This window comes from Cyprinus carpio, chromosome A24 (genome assembly GCF_018340385.1).
Source record: "Cyprinus carpio isolate SPL01 chromosome A24, ASM1834038v1, whole genome shotgun sequence".
Taxonomy (NCBI): Eukaryota; Metazoa; Chordata; class Actinopteri; order Cypriniformes; family Cyprinidae; genus Cyprinus; species Cyprinus carpio.
In genome coordinates, this window is record NC_056595.1 from 24386172 (window position 1) to 24406942 (window position 20771).

A 20771-nucleotide genomic window follows, 5' to 3' on the forward strand; every position below is an offset into this window, starting at 1 on the left:
TTTTTTTTTTTTCAGCTTTTGTCTTCTCCAGATGTTAACTGATAGTGCTGTGGATTATTGTGATGTTTTTATCAGCTGTTTGGACTCTCATTCTGACGCACCCATTCACTGCAGAGCATCCATTGATGAAACACTGATGCAGTGCTACATTTCTACAAACCTGATGAAGAAACAAACTCATCTTGGATGGCCTGAGGATGAGCACGTTTTAATTTTTAGTGAACTATTCCTTTAAAACTAACATTTGTTTCTCTGTCTGCTTGTAACGTTTTGAGTTCTTCCACACTTCCGTCGTCATGTTTTACACGAAAAAGCACCTTTTTGAAGACACCGTACATTTTCTTAAAAAGAAACGTAAATAAAAACCTCCTAATCTCCAACTCAAGTTCAAGTCGACTACAAAATAATTACAATATATGTACAAAACGGATGCACTGATGATCACAGCACGTTAGTGAGAGAGAGAGAGAGATGCATCATGGGATACATGGCGTTCTTGGGAGCTTCCTCAGATGTGTTTCGACACAGACGGCGGCGCTCCTCAAAGATTCACGATCGTTTAAGAACAAGTTCCTCCGCTCCGACTGGATTTGATGACGTCATTGGTAACAAACACATCAGTGGAATGTTAAATGAGCAGAGGAGGAAGAGGCGGCAAAAAAACATCAATCAAGAGAGGATTCACGCCCAGAAAAAATAATGCAAACCTTACATGTGGCAACTTAACAACAACAACAAAAAACACTCTTTTTGACATTCGCCAGCGTTTCTTCCACCGATCCTCCTGCCGGTTTACACTCGGATAACCATGCGTGAGGAAGATGATCTAGACGTCAGACAGAACCAGGAAGTGCAGGTGAGCGTGTGCTTTGAATGTGAGGTGAGCAGAGTCAGACGGGGCGGGACTTCACGTGGATTTCTGCCGGTAGTGGAGCGTCAGGTCGCCGCCGCTCTTCCAGATGAAGTGCTTCACCGTTCGCAGGTCCATGTTGGGATCCAGAACCTGCGAAAGCAACATCATCATGCCACAAAGACGACATTTCTTTGAACGTGCATCATGTCTGATTAATTCATACGCAGGACGACGACAGATCTGATGTGTTCAAGTCATCACGGGAAGATCATGTTTATGAGTATTTGACCCTTTGATACAATGACCAACCTATAAAAAAATTGCTTATAAATCTCACATTACGCTGTAATATCACCAAATCTTGGATTCATATTGTTTTCTTTCAATCAGCATGGGTTATTTCTTTCCTTTTGGATATGATTGATCATAGGCCTCGCTGATCTGAGCACACACGCCTCAGGTTTTGAGCCAGAATTATCCACAAATAATGTTTTTTTCATAGAAACTGAGGCGCATGAGCTCTGATCAGTGAGGCCTATGATCAATCATCTCCAAAAACAACAACAACAACAACAAAAAAAAACCCACTAAAAACCTGTGCTATTAAAAAAGAAAACAAGTTGATAAAAAGATTGAATCCAATAGACGGCAAAATAAGAGATTTTCAAGCAATTTTTAAAAGACGGGTCATTTTTAAGGTTAAATTAGGTTAAGGATTTTCATCACAGCACAAATCACTTTCGGTCAGAGGGATGCTTTTTTTTTTTGGATAAAATTCAATAATACTTTTTAATTCTACATCTACAAAATGATGAATAAATAATGTGCCATAGGGCAATTTTGCTTTTTTTATATTTATATACACTCGTAATTGTACAGTACTATGGTATTTTGTACATGCAACTTTACTGTTGGTGACGGTAGCCATTGATTTCCATAGTGTTTTTTTTTTCCCTACTATGGAGGTCAATGGCTACCGCCAGCTGTTTGGTTCCCAACATTCTTCAAATATCTTTTTTTCAAAATATCTTATTTTGAAGAATGTTGGAAAACAAACAGTTGACGGTAGCCAATGATTTCCATGTGTTTTTTTTTCCTTACTACGAAAGTCAATGGGTGCCGTCAACTCTTTGGTTCCCAACATTCTTCAAAATATTGTTTTCAAAATATCTTATTTTGAAGAATGTTGGAAAACAAACAGTTGATGGTAGCCATTGATTTCCATAGTGTTTTTTTTCTTCTCCTTACTACGGAAGTCAATGGGTGCCGTCAACTCTTTGATTCCCAACATTCTTCAAAATACTGTTTTCAAAATATCTTATTTTGAAGAATGTTGGAAAACAAACAGTTGACGGTAGCCATTGATTTCCATAGTGTTTTTTTTCTTCTCCTTACTATGGAAGTCAATGGGTGCTGTCAACTCTTTGATTCCCAACATTCTTCAAAATACTGTTTTCAAAATATCTTATTTTGAAGAATGTTGGAAAACAAACAGTTGACGGTAGCCATTGATTTCCATCGTGTTTTTTCCCCTATTATGGAAGTCAATGGCTGCCGTCAACTCGTTGGTTCCCAACATTCTTCAAAATATCAAAATTTGTAAATGCATTGTAAATGCAAATTTACCATTAATACAGGCGCTGGTAGAGATAAACATTAAAGCTAATAAATGCAGTAGAAGTATCAGTCATTGTTAGTTCTCTAATGTAGTACACTAATGTTAAAAACAAATGAAACCTTATTGTAAAGTGTTACCGGAAACTGTTACCATCAAAAATGACAGCTACAGTATCAAAATGATGAAATAGCCAAACTGCCCTGCTGTTGTGGTCTAAAGAAATACCTGGTCTTGGCAGAGCAGCTCGATCTTCTCCTCCGCTAGCACTGCCATGTCCTCCTCCTCTTTCTGCTCGCTGGGCTTCTCTGCGGACGCAGCGCCCGTCTGCGACTCGCTGTCCAGGTTTATGATCTTTTCATACACGTGCTCCATCACCTTCCTCACCTGCAACATGTCACTGGCCGACAGACGATCCCTACAAACGCACACAAACACACGTTTCATGCATATTTATGTGCAACGGCATCCAACAAGTGTGTTCAGGGATGAGCTGAAGTTATTGTTCGTGTAACAGATGATAAAAATAAACAGTCAGCCACTTTTCCACTGCCATTTATTTATAAAAACCTCACTAAAGGGAAGACTGGCATCATTTATTAATCTTCAAGTTGTTCCAAACCTATATGAGTTTTCTGTCCTCTGTTGAATGCAAAAGAAGGTATTTTGAAGAATGTCTGAAACCAAACTCACCATTGACTTCTATAGTGTTTTTTAACATTTCCCCCTTCTATGGAAGTCAATGGCTACCGTCAACCATTTGGTTCCCAACATTCTTCAAAATCTCTTTTTCAAAATACCTTATTTTAAGGAATGTTGGAAAACAAATGTTGGAATGTTGCAGTAGCCATTGACTTCCATAGAGTTTTTTCCTTACTATGGAAGTCAATGGCTACCGTCAAAATTTATTTTATTATTTTTTTTCAATTTTTTTCAATTGTTTTTTTTTTTTGAAGAATTTTGGAAAACAAATTTTGGAAATGTTGGAAAACAAACAGGTGACGGTAGCCATTGACATCCATGGTAGGGAGAAAAGAAAACTATATAAGTCAATGGCGACCAGCAACTTTTGTTTCCCAACATTCTTCAAAATGTATTTTTCAAAATGTTTGAAGAATGTTGGAATGTTGCAGTTGACGGTAGCCATTGATTTCCATAGAGTTTTTTTCCCTACTATGGAAGTCAATAGCTACCGTCATCTGTTTTGTTTACCAACATTCTAAAAAAAAAAAAAAAATTCGAAATACTTTATTTTGATAATGTTGGAATGTTGCAGTGACGGTAGCCATTGACTTCCACAGAGTGTTTTTCCCTACTATGGAAGTCAATGGCTACCGTCAACTCTTGGGTTCCCAACATTCTTTAAAAAAAAATCTATTTTTCAAAATACTTTATTTTGAAGAATGTTGGAATGTTGCAGTTGACGGTACCCATTGATTTCCATAGAGTGTTTTTCCCTACTATGGAAGTCAATGGCTACCGTCAACTCTTTGGTTCCCAACATTCTTAAAAAAAAAAAAAATCAAAATACTTTATTTTGAAGAATGTTGGAATGTTGCAGTTGACGGTAGCCATTGACTTCCACAGAGTGTTTTTCCCTACTATGGAAGTCAATGGCTACCGTCATCTGTTTGTTCCCAACATTCTTAAAAAAAAAAAAAAAATTCAAAAATACTTTATTTTGAAGAATGTTGCAGTTTGACGGTACCCATTGATTTCCATAGAGTGATTTTCCCTAGTAGTGGAAGTCAATGGCTACCGTCATCTGTTTGTTTCCCAACATTCTTAAAAAAAAAAAAAAAAATCAAAATACTTTATTTTGAAGAATGTTGGAATGTTGCAGTTGACGGTAGCCATTGACTTCCACAGAGTTTTTTCCCCTACTATGGAAGTCAATGGCTACCGTCGACTGTTTGGTACCCAACATTTTTCAAAATGTATTTATTTATTTTTAAATTGTATGTTCAACTGAAGACATAAACTCATACAGCTTTGGAACAACTTGAAAGTGAGTAAATGATGACAGTTATCATTTTTGGGGTGAACTATCCCTTTAAACCAAGATCCAGATTAAACTTGTAGGTCCATCTTTAAATTACTGTTATACGTCTACTTCTCTATAGAGAAAAATTAGCTGCTCTAGTCTCTGTGTAAGAAGCTTCAGACTGAAACATCACAGGCCACACGTACTTCTTTAACGTCTTTGCTCCGGAGGACGAATGGGGCTGGAGGTAGAACGGGATTTTGTTGAATTTGGGCATGTTTTTCTGTGAGAGAAAGAAATAAGCGTACTTTATATAAGAGGAATCACAACACTTTGAAGAGGCTTTGATGGACACTTACGTCCACTGTGATGTCGATGACCCACTGCGGGACCGTCTCGTTCAGTAACATGGACTCCGTTTCTCCGCCGGAGTCTCGACACAGCAGCCTGAGCACAGACACAACACCGTGACGTCATTTCATCAGCGAACACCGCCGTCTACAGAGAAGATCTACAGGAGACACACACCTGAATAACGTCCTTCCTCCCGCTTCGCCGAAGATCACCGGAGTGTGCGGCGGCACCTGTACGTTTCCTTTCTGTATCCGGCTCTCGTGCTCGCCGTCCACACAAAAAACAAAAAAAGCATACACCATCATTATCCCATAAAAAAAAAATAACTAAAACCAAATCAACCTTAAGATTCATAATAATATAGTAATTAAATGAGTTAAAAAACAAAAAAAAATAAAACCAAACACTAAACCAACCCTACTCCAACTTAAATACCACATAAAGAAAATAAAATGAAATTTAAATGAGTTATGAAACAATACATTATTCATTATCTAGCATTAAACAAAAATATGTATCACATAATATATACATATTTATAAAATATTACATGTAATTTATCATATTAAATATACGTAATATATACATATATTTATATCATTTAATATATGTTAGCATTATTATTATTATTATCTACCATAGAGCATTGCGTTACGAAGCGCAAGGTTGGGGGTTCGATTCCCCGGGAACACATGATAGGTAAAAATTGATAGCCTGAATGCACTGTAAGTCACTTCGGATAAAAGTGTCTGCTAAATGCATAAATTTAATTAAGTTAATTTAATTTAATTTAATTTTTTTTTTAAGGGTTTGAGTCTTTTTTACATAATACAGACATATATATTTATATCATGTAATATAATTATATGTTAGTATTATTATTGTTATTATTATTATTATTATTATTATTATTATTATCATCTATCATTAAACAAAAATATATATAATAAATACACGTTTTTACACATTTATTATTTTATATTATATGTAATTTATAATATTAAATATACGTAATATATATATATATATATATATAATGTAATATAATTATGTGTTAGCATTATTATTATTATTATTATTATTATTATTATTTACCATATGTATAATATACATATTTCACATAATATACATATTATATGTATATATTTAATTTAATTTAATTTTATATGTAATTTATAATATACATAATTTATAATATTAAATATACGTATATATATATATATATATATATATATATATATATATATATATATATATATATATATATATATATATATAATATATATATATCATGTAATATAATTATGTGTTAGCATTTTTATTATTATTATTATTATTAATATTACTATTTCTTATTCTATTATCTACCATTAAACAAAAATATTTATAATTAATACACGTCACATAATATACATATTTGTTATATATTATATGTAATTTATAATATTAAATATATGTAATATATAGATATATTTATATCATGTAATATAATTATGTGTTAGCATTATTATTATTATTATTTACCATATGTATAATATACATATTTCACATAATATACATATTATATATTATATGTAATTTATAATATACATAATAATTTAGATATTTATATAATGTAATATAATTATATATGTTAGTATTATTATTATTATTATCTACCATTAAACAAAAAATATGTATAATTAATACACGTCACATAATATACATATTTATTATTTTATATTATATGTAATTTATAATATTAAATATACGTTTATATATATATATATATATATATATATATATATATGCCCATATACATATATAAAAATATACAAATCAATATAATTATGTGTTAGCATTTTTATTATTATTATTATTATTAATATTACTATTATTATTATCTACCATTAAACAAAAAATATTTATAATTAATACACGTCACATAATATACATATTTATTATATATTATATGTAATTTAAATAATATATATATAATATAATTAATATAATTCTATGTTAGTTATAAAGTTATTATTGTTATTATATAATACAGTAATTCTAAACTAAAATTAATTAACTTTTATATTACAAAAATACAATATGCAAGTTCATAATTACTGTAAACTATTATTATTATTATTAAATGTAGCATTATATATACACATGTGTGTAATATGTTAATTAAATTTGTGTTAATAATAATATTACACTGTAATTTCTAAACTAATAATAACATTTATATTGAGAAAAAAAAATCATTATATTATTGCATTTATATATTTTAAAAAATATTATTGTACACATGTATATTCATTTATTTCATAACGTTACATGTTACAGTGTTTTTATGGATTGACTGATGGATTGATCACCATACCAGCATCTATGTGTTTTTTCGTGGCAAGATCAACACATTTTAGGGATGATGTAGTAAGAAAGAGTTGAGAGTTTTCACCGCTCCCGTGATTGAGTTCGGTCTCGTCGTCCGAGGGGTTGATGTGAGTGCGAGGCCAGTACTCCAGCAGAGCCTGCAGCAGCAGCCCGCCCAGATTCACTGCAGCACAACACACACACTCAGAACTCATCTTTATCATCATCTGTCACCGTAAGCAGACGGCGCCGGAGGCTCGGCTCACGTTTCGGGTCGGATCCGTCAGGGCTGGTGAAGCCAGCGTCTTTAGCAGAAACCCAGGCTGCAAAGCAGTCGCTCTCGTCCAGCGTTATCGTCAGCATCTGTCAAACACAAGCTACACGATTAATAAAACCTTCACTGAAGATGTGCCTCAACACATGTCTTGCTGTGACGCACCCCTGTCTTCAGATCCACCGAAAACCAGTTCGGCACATAAACCATCTTGAACCTTTTCTTGATCTCTTCGTCAAACTCCATCTTGCCCAAGTCTTCTACTTTACAGGCCTGCAACACAGAGGAGCGGTCACATGACGGACGGATCACGTGTAGAGGGACACGCGTGTAAACGTTACCTTCAGCACATCCCAGTACGCCACGTTATTGTTGGTGTCTTTGGTCAGAATGTGTCGCTTGTCGTTCAGAATGTGGCACTGAATTATACTGGCGCCACCTACAGGTCAAGACGAGACATGCACTTGAGTGCTCAAATAATTCAAACTGAGACATTATTATAAGATGATACAATGTAGCATTATCAAGAAACAAATAAATATGTATAATTTGTGTATATATATATATGCTTAACAATACTTAATATATTATTCTTAATTATTACATATATACACAGTAATTGTACATTTTAGAAAAACTAAATTAAAAAACTATAGAAATATAAATTAAAATAGAAAATATAAAATACAAATTGGGTTTAAAAATAAACAAAATAATTATTATGTAGCATTATAAACAAACAAAAATATTTATAATTTGTGTTTTTATATATACTTAATTAATATATTAACTTTATTTATATGCACAGTAATTATTAACTTTAGAAAAACTAAAAAATTTTTTAGATGTATAAATTAGAATGGAAAAAATAAAAAAAAATAATTATTATGTAGCATTATAAACAAACAAAAATATGTATAATTTGTGTATATAAACTTAATATATTATTCTTAATAATAATAGTTATTTATATATACAGTAAGTATAAACTTTAGGAAAAAAATTATAGAAATTTAAATTAAAATATAAAAATACAAATTGTGTCAAAAAATAAACAAAATAGAAAAATACAAATTATGTAAAAAAAATAAACAAAAAATAATTATTATGGAGCATTATAAAAAAAACAAATATGTATAATTTGTGTGTGTATATATACTTAATACTTAATATATTAATCTTAATAATATATATACACACAGTAATTATAAACTTTAGCAAAACTAAATTTAAAAACCATAAAAATATAAATTCTAAATTAAAATAGAAAATATAAAAATACAAATTATGACAAAAAAATTATTATGTAGCATTGTAAACAAATTTATATGTATAATTTGTGTGTGTGTATATATACTTAATACTTAATATATTATTCTTAATAATTATTATATATACACAGTAATTATAAACTTTAGAAAAACAAAATTATAAAAATATAAATTATAAATAGAAAATATAAAAATACTAATTATGACAAAAAATAAACAAAAATAATTATGTAGCATTATAAACAAACATATATGTATAATTTGTATATATATATATATATATATATATATATATATATATATATATATATATATATATACACACACTACTTTAGCAAACTTAATAATTATTAAATAAACACAAAATAAACACAAACTAAATATAAACCAAAGAATTTTTTTATATTATAAAAATTATAAATTCAAATAGAAAATATAAAAATACAAATTATGACAAAAAATAAACAAAAATAATTATAACTTTTACATTACGAACAAATACAACATCATGTTAAAGATGCTGTTGGCTGGCGATTATTGTTATTAAAGGTATCTGAAGATCCTGTAAAAGGCTCGTACCTTTGATCACTTGTTCAGTCTGCGTGCACAGCGGCGTCAGCGGAGCGCTGCAGTCATTGTCATAATCACCAGACGCTCGGAAATTAAGAATACCCTTCAGAGACTGAAAAAACACAGAGACATTACTCAAAACAACGCCCAATATCAAGAGAACAGACTTATTTCTACAGTTTCTGAAGAAACAAACACAGAAATGAAATTATGGACCAGTGTTATTAAAGTATCACAGTTTCTGTTAAATATTTTGTATTAGATTTTATTTTTTCAGTTCCACTTTTATTTAAGATTTTAGCCATTCTGTTGTGTTTTTATAATTTGTAAAATATAAAATAATATGCATATAGTTTTTAATCATTTCTAGTTTTATTTGTTTTAGTTTGTTATTTTAGTAAAACAGCTGAAATTCAAGTATCCGAAATAAAATTAATTTATATAAATATATTAATATAATTTAAAAAAAATATTTTTAGTAAATATAAAAAAATTTTTATTTAAAAAAAAATTATTTACTTTTTGTAAAAAAAAATTTTTACGTGTTAAAGCTTAAATAACTAACATCAACACTATTCAGTGCGACTGGAGAATTAACTAAAAGCCATGTAACTAAAGGTAAAATTGCTGATCGTTTAAATTACAGACTTCTCAGTCAAACTGTGACCGGATAAAATCAGTATTAATGCATCATATGTAATAATTCTTCAGTGAATGCAATAGTGACAATATTCCTTCTGTTTGTCCACCGCTTCAGTTTCAGATGAAAAGTGTGAACTGCATAATTAACACAAGCATTCTACTATTTTAAGATGCGACAACAATTTAAAGCGTTACCTACAAACAGCAGCACTGCAGGGATATTTAGCTGAAGGGACAGTAATTAATGAGTGGAGGAAGACGCAGCAGAATATCTGAAGCTCGGCTGTAGATGTGTGTGTGGAGCAGCTGCACTTACCCACTTATTAACCGTGGACTTTGTGGTGGAAACCCAGATGGCCGAATGCGGATCAGCTGACCGGTCCAGCTCCATCTGAGAGACAGAAGAGCACACATTCACACTTCAGCAACTTTCACTGACTTCCCATCAGCTGCTGACGCTCCACAGCTGCTGCGTGACGCAGGAACCTGCACCCTTCATTTCAACTCTGTGGGGAGCTTTGCTATACATTTTCTTTATATATCTTTTTAAGTGTTATTATATCTATTTCTTTCATATTTATATTAAAAAAAAAAAAAAAAAAAAAATAATAATAATAATAATATATATATATATATATAAATTGTTTTGGTATTTTATTTGATATGTTTTATATTTTATATTTATCTAATATTTAGTACATTTATTTTTTTTCAAATGTACTTAAATTACATGACATTTTCTTTTTGTTTTCTGTGTTTACCTTTAATAAATTAAATAAAAAATAAATTAAATAATTTATTTTAAAAATTTTGTTATATATATATTTTTTTCATGTATTTTGTATTTTATTTTGTTTCATATTTATGTAATATTTAGTACATTATATATTTCAAATACACTTAAATTACATGATACATATTTTCTTTTTGTTTTGTGTGTTTGCATTTAATAATAAAATAAAAAATAAATAATTTGACATAATATTTTGTATTATATTTTATATATTTTTCATGTATATATACACATATATTTAGCCATATATATAATTTAAAAAAAAAAAAATTCATATTTAATATAGATACATGTATTTCATAAGTATAAATATATATTTTTTTATTAGTGCTGGGAAATGATTAATTGCATCCAAAATAAAAGTTTTTGTGTACATAATAAATATACATAGTACACACACACATTATGTATATACAGATACACACACATGCATATATTTAAGAAAAATGTGTTATATGTTTATATATTAAATATGTGTGTGTGTGTGTGTGTGTATTTATACGAATATAAATCTATGCATTTTAATAAATGTAATTTTTTTCAAAATATATACTGCACATGTGTGTCTTTATATATACATAATGAATATACACAGCACTCACACATATTATATATAAAAAAAAAAAAAATTTAAAAATCTATAAATCAATAAACATCACAAATATATATATATATAAAAATATAACTACATTAAAAAATAATAATAATTATAAGTCTATATATATAATGTGTGAAACTGAAAATTTCTCCTATATATATATATAATTTCAATAGAACTACATTAAAAAATAATAATAATTATAAGTCCAAGAGAAATGTGTGAAACTGAAGGTTTCTTCATGAGAAGTTAAAGAAACGCTTGTGTAAGTGTATGTTGCTGTATTCACTGTTTCGCACCTTCAGCACAGGAGCTTTCTCCTCACAGATCAGCACACGGATGTCAGGACTGCGGAGATCCGTGCAGTATATCTTCCGGTCGCGGCCTCCAGAATACACATGTGTGAAGGCCTCGTTGACCTGCAGCGCCCAGACGCCCTCGTCGTGAACGCGGTACGTGGCGATACAGCGCTGCTGACCCAGAGACCAGAGCCGGATCGTCCCGTCTGAGCTCCCCGAAAGACACTGACCACACAAAACCAGAGCTCAGAGGCTTTTAAAACCGGCTACAGCCCACCGTAAAACTGACGTGACAATGCACACGCAACTGAAAAGCATGCATATTAACTTTTGCATTAATAGACATTCATTATATGCATTGCATGCAAAAAATGCACCAGTTCTTCACTTGAATAAATTATTAATTCATAGAATGAATTCATTATAATTATACTTTCCCAGAAAAATAACATTCTACTAACAAAGTGTGTGTGTCTCACCTGAGTCCCGTCTCTGTTGAGCAGCAGGGATTTGACGTTGTCTGTGTGTCCTTTCAGCTTCATCAGTTTGGCACAGGTTCGCGGGTCCCACACTCTCAGAACCTGATGAAGAAATCAACGAAACAACGATAATCTGAAACTAGCGAAGAAATCAGGCGACATCGTGAGAAGAAGAAGAAATACATCACTCTATACAACATCAGCATTTTTGGAAATTACTGTAGAGACAACATGTAATGCAAATTTTGCCTCTTATTTTGCATGATCTTGATATATATCTATAAAACACTATGCAAATGCTATTTAAAGAAGTTGACCAAAATAGCCACAATCCAGTTTCTTGCATGCACTCCCCACTGACAAATACATCACATCCTGTGTGTTAAATGCATTGTGATGTCAGATTTGGGGATTTAAACCTTTTCGGTGGATCCTGACACTATAACCGTCCCCATCTGATTCATGGCCAGACTGTAGATGGAGTCCTTGTTCCCACTGAGAGAAGACGCTGTACAACATGAAAACATAAATAAATAAATGATTAATAATACATAAATTACAATAAATTAATTATTAAATAATAAATTAATTGTTACAAATAAATAAATAAATACATGTATAAATTATTGAATTAATTAATTAATAATAATAATAATAAAAAGATTAATTATTAAAAATAAATAAATAAACTAATTAATTAATAATAAATAAATTTAATTATTAAAAATAAATAAACAAATAAATGAATTAATTAATTATTAAATAATAAATGAACTAATTATTAAACAAACAAATTAATGAATTAATTATTAAAAATAAATAAACACATTTATTAATTATAAATAAATAAACAACAAATACATTATTAAATAATAATTTAATAAATTAACTGTTACAAATAAATAAATGTATAAATTATTTAATTAATTAGTTAATTATTAATAATAAATTGATAAACTATTCAAAATTAAATAAATAAAATTAATTAATTAATTAATAACAATAAATAAATAAATAATATAATTATTCAAAATAAATAAACCAAATGAATTAATAAATGAATTCATTAATTATTAAATAATAAATTAATTAATGAATTAATTATTAAAACTGAAAAAAAAAAAAAAATTATTAATAAATAAATACATAGTGTTCTTCATACCACATATTTAAACAATAAAAAAAAATAAAAAATAAATATTATATATATATATATATATATATATATATATATATATATATATATATATATATATATAAATTAACATCAGCACTCACTAGTGACAGTGTTATTGGAAGCGGTCAGTGCGGTCAGTGTGTTCACATCCCAGAGAAAGATCTGTCTGTCCAGTCCTGCTGAAGCCACCAGCTCTTTGTCTTTAGCATATGCCAACGCTTTAACATAATCCTGCAAAAAAAAAAAAAAAATACTAATACATCAATTTTTACAAAGAGAATAACACAATGCACACTTCAATACAGAAGAGCATGAAAAACATTTATTCCACTGGCAGATTTATACCAGGATCTCTCTGCATTAAACTAAAAACACGAATGGGCTGCAAACCAAAGCGTAACAGCGGAAATAAAGGGTTAACACATCGTTTCTTTACTATTAAATGTAAAAGCTGTCATTTTGTTCTTTTTTGAAGGCCTTCTTGGATGTTTCTGGTCATGCACCTGGTTTGTTTGGATGTGTGCATAACATTTTATGACTGTATAGTGTTAACTTTGTTAACGAAAAGTATGACGAGAAATGTTTGACGAGACGACAATAGCGATAACTATATCAACATATATATATATATACATATCAGTATATCTATATCAACATGCGATATCGTTGACGAAAAAAGACAAGACTAAAATGTATTTTAAAAAAATAGAAACTTACCATTTCTTTTTTTTGCAATCTGGCAACCATTTATCACTTCTAAATGATTAAATGCAAGATTAACAGTAGTTATTAAGATACTGATGTGGTTTAGAATTAGTAAAGTGTGCTTGGAAAAAAAAATCACGACCAGAATATCAACTTAATATCAACTGTAGAGAAACATCACTGCAATCTGGAATTATTGGAATTACTATTAAAAATGTTAAAATGTTTGTTTTTGCCAGTTTTCATAAAGTAGACAGAAAGAGTGCATATCTAAGTCTTTGATATTCATTTATATATTAACCCCTTAACTGTCACCGTCCCACCTGTGGGACGCTTGGCGCTCTTTTATTTTGTTGTCCTTTTTCTCTATAAAATCTTTTAGTAATCATCATAAATTATATATCATTTGAAAGCTTAGAAGCCCAAGATTCATCCTGAGACATTGCGTTACCATGGAAATGGTACTTTAAAATCTTATGGCGGTCTCCTCCCCATTAGTTGGCAGTGTCAAGTGTCATATTACAAAATGCATTACGGTCTTTAAGAATCAAAACTTTTTATAATCTTGGCAACAAACATATCATTGGAAAGGTCTGAGTCTCAGGATTCCATATTTGGTGGTTATTTTGAGTATTGAAGTAAAACTGGACAGAGAAATCTAGGGAAGAATTCATTAAACAAAATTCAAAGGAGTTTTGATGGCTCCCAGTGGCTGTTTGTGGTATGACGCCCCTAAATAAAATCTCACAGGAACCTCAATTTCTTTCATATCAACTTCAAATTTGGAACATAACTTATTTAGACACAAGGCTTTAATTTTATACCAATTTTAGAGTTAAAACCTGTTATGTAAAATATTTATAATAAATAAAATAAAATAAAATAAAATAAAATTAATATAGCGCATTTTATTTACAGTACATTTAAACTTCTATAACTTTTTGATACTTTTGCCAAAATCTGCTAATTTTCTTCTTTAAAAAGAGACCAACCTTAGGTCTATATTCCAAAGTGTTCATAAAATACAACAATTTAAGTTTGGATAGTGCACTTTAATGCCTATTTTAAGAAATGGGGGGTGACAGTTAAAGGGTTAAAAAGCCTGTAATAAATCACAGATGAGGTCAAACAAAGTCCAAATATAATATAATATATATATATATAAATATAATAAAATATTTTCGATTATAATTCTGAGCTTTTTTTAATGAGTTTAACTATTATTCATTGACTGAAACATTTAGCCGGCTAAACAGAAACAGGACAAGCTTGACTAAATATGTAAATTAAAACCGTCTGACTAAACGAGCACTAGCTGTACCTTGTGTGTTCGCAGTGTGGACATGCAGAAGCCCTTGTGTGCGTTCCAGACCTTCACCGTGGTGTCTGACGACGCTGATATCACTGCAGACACAACACAGACACATGTTCATCTGTACGGCGCTCGCACGAGCACATGAGAAGTGCACCGCGGCGGCAGACGCTCACGTGTTTTGCCGTTGCAGCAGAGGACGATGTCGTTGACCCAGTCTGTGTGGTGCTCCATCGATGCGATGTACGGGTCCTGCTGCAACACACACACACACAGGAGCGGAGCGTCATTTCAAAGGCTCCGGGGATCGCTCGGCGAGCGACGGACGGCTCACCTTGTGCTGGTTAACGCTCCAGATCCTGATGATGGAGTCTCGTCCGGCGGTGAAGAGCCGGTTCAGAGCCGGATCCAGCTGAAGTGCGTTGACTCCATTACGGTTGTATTTCTCCACCTCGTCTCTGATCACGTATGACACCTGCATAAAACAGCAGATTCAGCCACTTTAGTTCATATGTTATGATGTGTGCTTTCTAAAGTGTTACTATCATCTCACAGAAATATCAACCTTTTTAATGAAAAACGCTGCACTGTTTTTTTTTTTTTTTTTTGCTTTTATTCATCAGATCACTTGCTTTATAAAACACTTTTACAGATTTCCAAAAAAAAAAAAATTTTTATCTTTTCTTATAAAATACACTTTATGTATAACGGAAATGTAAGGATAAGGCAGAATATCATGTATGTGTTCAGAAGTTTGGGTTCAGGAAGATTTTTAACGCGTTTTAAAGAAGTGCTCATCAAGGTTGCGTTTATTTGATGAAAAATACCGAAAAAACTGTAAAATTGTGAAATATTATTTAAATTTAAAATAACCATTTTATTTTATGATATGTGTTAAACTGTAATTTATTTCTGCGATCAAAGCTGTATTTTCAGCAACATTACTGCAGTCTCCAGTGTCACATGATCTTCAGAAATCATAATAATATGCTGATTTGTTACGTTTAGTTATTTAGCAGACACTTTTATCCAAAGCAACTTACAAATGAGGACAATAAAAAATATATATATATTTTTTTTTTTTTAATTAAAAGAACAGCATTTTTAATCAAAAAATAAATATTTTGTAACAATATACACTACGGTTCAAAAGTTTCTGGTCAGTTTTTTTTTTTCATAATGCTGAAAATACAGCTGCGCATCGCAGAAATAAATTACATTTTAAAGTATATTAAAACAGAAATTTTAAATGGTAAATTCAGACTAAAAGCAAAGGATTAATAATTATTGCTATTTATTAGTCTTCTAAATATACCAGTGTGCATATGTATGGACGGATTATTGACGCGAGATGATTTATTAGAATCCAGTTCAGTCCATACAGACTTAGTATACTGCATACTTAGACGCCTGACTCAGAGATCGCAGTACGGTAGGCAGCACACTAGATGTTGAGACACAGCCTTTGGCCTTCCCCTCCCTGTGCGCCACACAAACGCTCGCATCCGCGTTTAAAACAGTAATCACACAACGAGCTGCACTCTGGAGGCTCGCGTCGTCGCACAAATCGCACACGAACATCGCACACGCACTCGCAAGCGCGACACATTCACCTGCACTTTCCTGCGCCCCGCTGCATTCTGCCTGTGATGCGTCGCCATCTTGCATGTTGACGTCGTGACGTCACTTCCGCCACGCCAAGAAGAGCCGGCGCGCAAGAGGCGGGAGGAGAACGAATGGATGATATAAAAATAAATAAATCGCAGAACACGCGCAAATACACAATTTAGCATAAGAGTGATGATATAGTATTTGTATGTGATTTTATTTATTTTAAAACATACATACATATTTAGTGGCCTTTCACAAACGCAAGGGAAAAACGCAAAACACGTTTTTTTAGTTGTTTTTTTTTTTTGCAAGTTCTGTACAAATATAGGCTCAAAGCTGCAAAATAAATAAATAAATAAATAAATAAATAAAAATAAAAATAATCCTTCAAAAAAGTCTCTTCAGTATAATGGATAAATAAAATAATGTTATGCATTTTTTTTTCTCGGCTTAATTTGTTTGCTTTTACAATAATAACAGGATAAGAATAGCTACAGGAGAATAGTTGAAAGAATAATGTTAAGTAAAATTAAAAAGTGAACGCATTCTTGCACTGGATGAGCTGCTTTCGGCCTCAGTGCCATTGCTGAGGAACTCACATTCACCCAAACTAGAGCCTTGTTGACAAGTTTGTGTGAGTAAAAGGGCAAAACGCACGAAATATAGCACTTTCAGCGTCATATAGTTGGCGATATCACTGCAGAAGAAGCTAGGTGCCATGCAAAATGTAATGTGTAACACTCATTACAAATGTAGTAAACAGTACAGATACTTATTAAAAAATATAGTAAAAGTTGCTAATATCTTTGATACTACAGACCATGCAAAAAAGATGCTCAAGTACAATAATTAATTACGCTTACTCAGATATTTCACACCTATGCATTTCAGGCTGAGTTAAGGCTGCAATGTGTGTAAAGATACCGCATAAAAGCCAGCTAAATTATGCCTGCTCAGAATCAATTATAGCTTCTAGGAAATGCATTTAAGCCATGCACCTCTAAGCAGCATTAATCAGTCTGTGTAAAGACACCTACATGCCACTTCAGAAGCGCCTCTGTGCCGCCTCTGCAGTGTAAATTTGACGTCGGCCGTGTAAAGACGAAAATGGAAAAGCAGTGTGTTCTTTGAGAACAGCCTCTTAATTGCAATGCATTATATTCAGTAAAGTGTATAGCCTACTCATTCCTACAGACAGTGAGTGTTTAAACAATTAATTGTACATTTAAAATAAAAAAAATATCAATCTATCGCACTGATATTTGAATTAAAGACCATGCATTATTAAAACTGCATTATTCTGCGATGCTTTCTCTGACCAACAGATGGAGTTATGAACTCATATTCCGCTTCATTTACTGTACACTCCGCTTTTAGTTCAACAACTTCATATAAAGTACAGCACGGACATATTTTTTTTAATAATACGACAGATTATCATTCTCTCTAGTCAATGTGTGTGAGCTTAACCACTTAATGCACTGCGTTCTGTATTTCGTATGCACTGTATATTAGGCAGATACTGGGTATATTTGATAAGTTATATGAATGCATATGAATCTGTATCTCATTCTAATTAAAAAGCCATGCATATATCAAATTTCAGTTTTGATACCCAAATCCTGATTATTAAAAACAAAGTGCGCTTAATGTAATATTTAAAGGGAGGAGGAAGCAAACAAAAAAACTAACCTGAAACAATGCACGTGACTCAACACGATGCACTTTGTTCAGTTTTTGCCCAAACAAGCTGTGGCTGGAGCAGATGGTGTTCGCAGAGGAGGCGGAACATCGAAGCGCTGGCTCTCTGCTGCTCTCAGATCAGTTCAGTCTGAGACGCACATCCAGGAGAAGCTCGTGTGCTGGGGTCTCTGTGTGTTTGTGGGATTGCGGATCAATGGCACGGGGACAGGACAGACGGTCAGGATGATGTGAAAGAGGGGATTTAATGGTCTTTTCCTCCTCCTGAGCGCGCGGAGTCACTTCAGACTGAACTTGGAGCATTAAATGCGCAACTTGTTTTGATTGCTGGGGATTTTCACCATGGCTTTCCTGTGGCTCTTTCTGTTGATCAGAGGACATGTGTGAACACTCGCGCACATTCAGCTGAAGTTTCACATGTAAGTGGATTCCTTTTATTATTTTTATTTTTCGTTTAAAATGCAAAAAAAAAAAAAGAAAAAAAAAGAAAGAAGTTTCTAATTTTTTTATCGCAAACCATCATATATCTGTTCTTGAAAGTCTCTGATTTTGTGCAATAAAACACGCCACAAATCAGATTTGAAAGGAAACAGGCTGATCGTTCCTAGTCCTCCGCTTGAAATGCATTGCTGTCTGGTTGTTTAATGACAATTGCATTTAATGACATTTTATGAGTGCAAAGATTCATATTTTGAGCGGATGTTTGTGACGCTGTTGATTCCTAATGACGCAATTAAGTCAGAAACATATTTCTTGTTGATAATAGCGTTATACTTTAACAGTATGCATGACAAGCGTGCTTGTTTAATCACATCAGATCCGATTCTGCTATTCTGAACGCTTTCTGTTCATGTGTGTGTGTTTGTGTGTGGTTTACAGGAATATGAACAGGTGTGTGTGTGTGAGTAGCGCTGTTTGTATTTTTTTTATTTTTTTTGCGCGCGTCTCGCTCGTGCGCGCTGTTTTTAAGACTAAAGGCAAGTAGTTAAACTTTTAAAAAACATTTAGTATTGTTGTGATACCAGCTGTTTTAAACCTGAAAAGAAACACTCGCTCCTTGCTGTCTTAAAAAGGTCAGCAGCAGGAACGCGCCTCGCGTCACCGCGCGCTCTTGTCCAAGGTGCTGAAAACACTCTGAGATCAGAAATTAGGTAAAAGAAAAAATCTCACACGACATTCTTTTACATGTTTAATCCGACTAAAGTAAGAGTCAGAGACAAAATCGTGAATTCTTGTTGGTAAAACGAAGGTAAAGCGCTGATGGGAACAGTGGCACTATGACAGCCCCGTCAGCAACAATTATTACGAAATAATAACGATGTCTACAAAGCTAATAATTATCATTACATGTATTTTTCAATTCAGTTCGGTTAAAATGAATTATAAACAGTACTAAAATAAAATGTACATTTGCAAAGATCTATTCCTACCTGATCTGAACCTTTCAGTTACAGTTATTCAGTTATTTATTTATTTATTTTTTTAATGAATATATTAATATTTACACATACTTTTGGAATAAAACTTGTTAATTTAGATGCTATAGCATGCTTTCAGTGCTGTGCTCTGCCATGACATCCAAAGTAAATAAAATAATAATAATGAAGCAATCATTATTTTGCTGAACTAAGATACTTGCATACAAATATAATTTAACGTACAAGCATTTTTATTTATTTTAAACAAGTTCCTTGTATGATATGGCATATAAGAGCTCTCTCTCTCTCTCTCTCTCTCTCTCTCTGAGTGTGTGTGTGTGTGTGTGTGTGTGTGTGTGCTGTGGATAAACAGAGGAAGTGATCGTAACAGAGACAGTAATGCTTGATGTGATAATTCTCAGTGATTTAATAGTTATTTGCATTTATTCAAAAGGCCCGTGCTAAGAATCATGGCTCATGCCACTTCACCCTAATTATGATGAACAGGGAGTCATCTGTTATGTTGTCAGCTGATGATGAATGATCTCTTGGGATCTCGCTCTAGTCTGTTCTGATTGGTTGCGGCTGACAGGCCGACACTGTGATTAAAAAGACTATTGCTGTTTGAGCTGATCCAGACTCTGGACTGGATCAACCAGGAAAGGGTTAATAGGAGTAAAACATAATTCATAAACAAAAATTACACACAAAAATGCCATCCGAGAGTTTGTTTCTTCATCAGATCTGCAGAAAAGATTAGGAT

General features: G+C 31.8%; 1 protein-coding gene and 1 pseudogene across 1 annotated transcript; one reads left to right on the forward strand and one right to left on the reverse strand.

The window, feature by feature from the left end:
* Positions 1-196: 196 nt before the first annotated feature.
* Positions 197-16991, reverse strand: LOC109101982 (WD repeat-containing protein 48-like). Its single transcript, XM_042714843.1, has 19 exons — positions 16892-16991; positions 15613-15753; positions 15455-15533; positions 15288-15370; positions 13363-13492; positions 12504-12592; positions 12085-12186; positions 11606-11830; positions 10232-10306; positions 9283-9385; positions 7774-7871; positions 7598-7705; positions 7425-7521; positions 7252-7342; positions 4981-5082; positions 4812-4899; positions 4659-4735; positions 2697-2886; positions 197-1003 (listed from the first exon to the last, which is right to left on the reverse strand). Exons 1-19 carry the CDS (start codon positions 16937-16939, stop codon positions 908-910), a joined length of 2022 nt encoding a protein of 673 aa, XP_042570777.1. The 5' UTR covers positions 16940-16991; the 3' UTR covers positions 197-907.
* A 1673-nt stretch (positions 16992-18664) lies between these two features.
* LOC122135431 overlaps positions 18665-20771 on the forward strand; it is a 189959-nt pseudogene continuing 187852 nt past the window's right edge.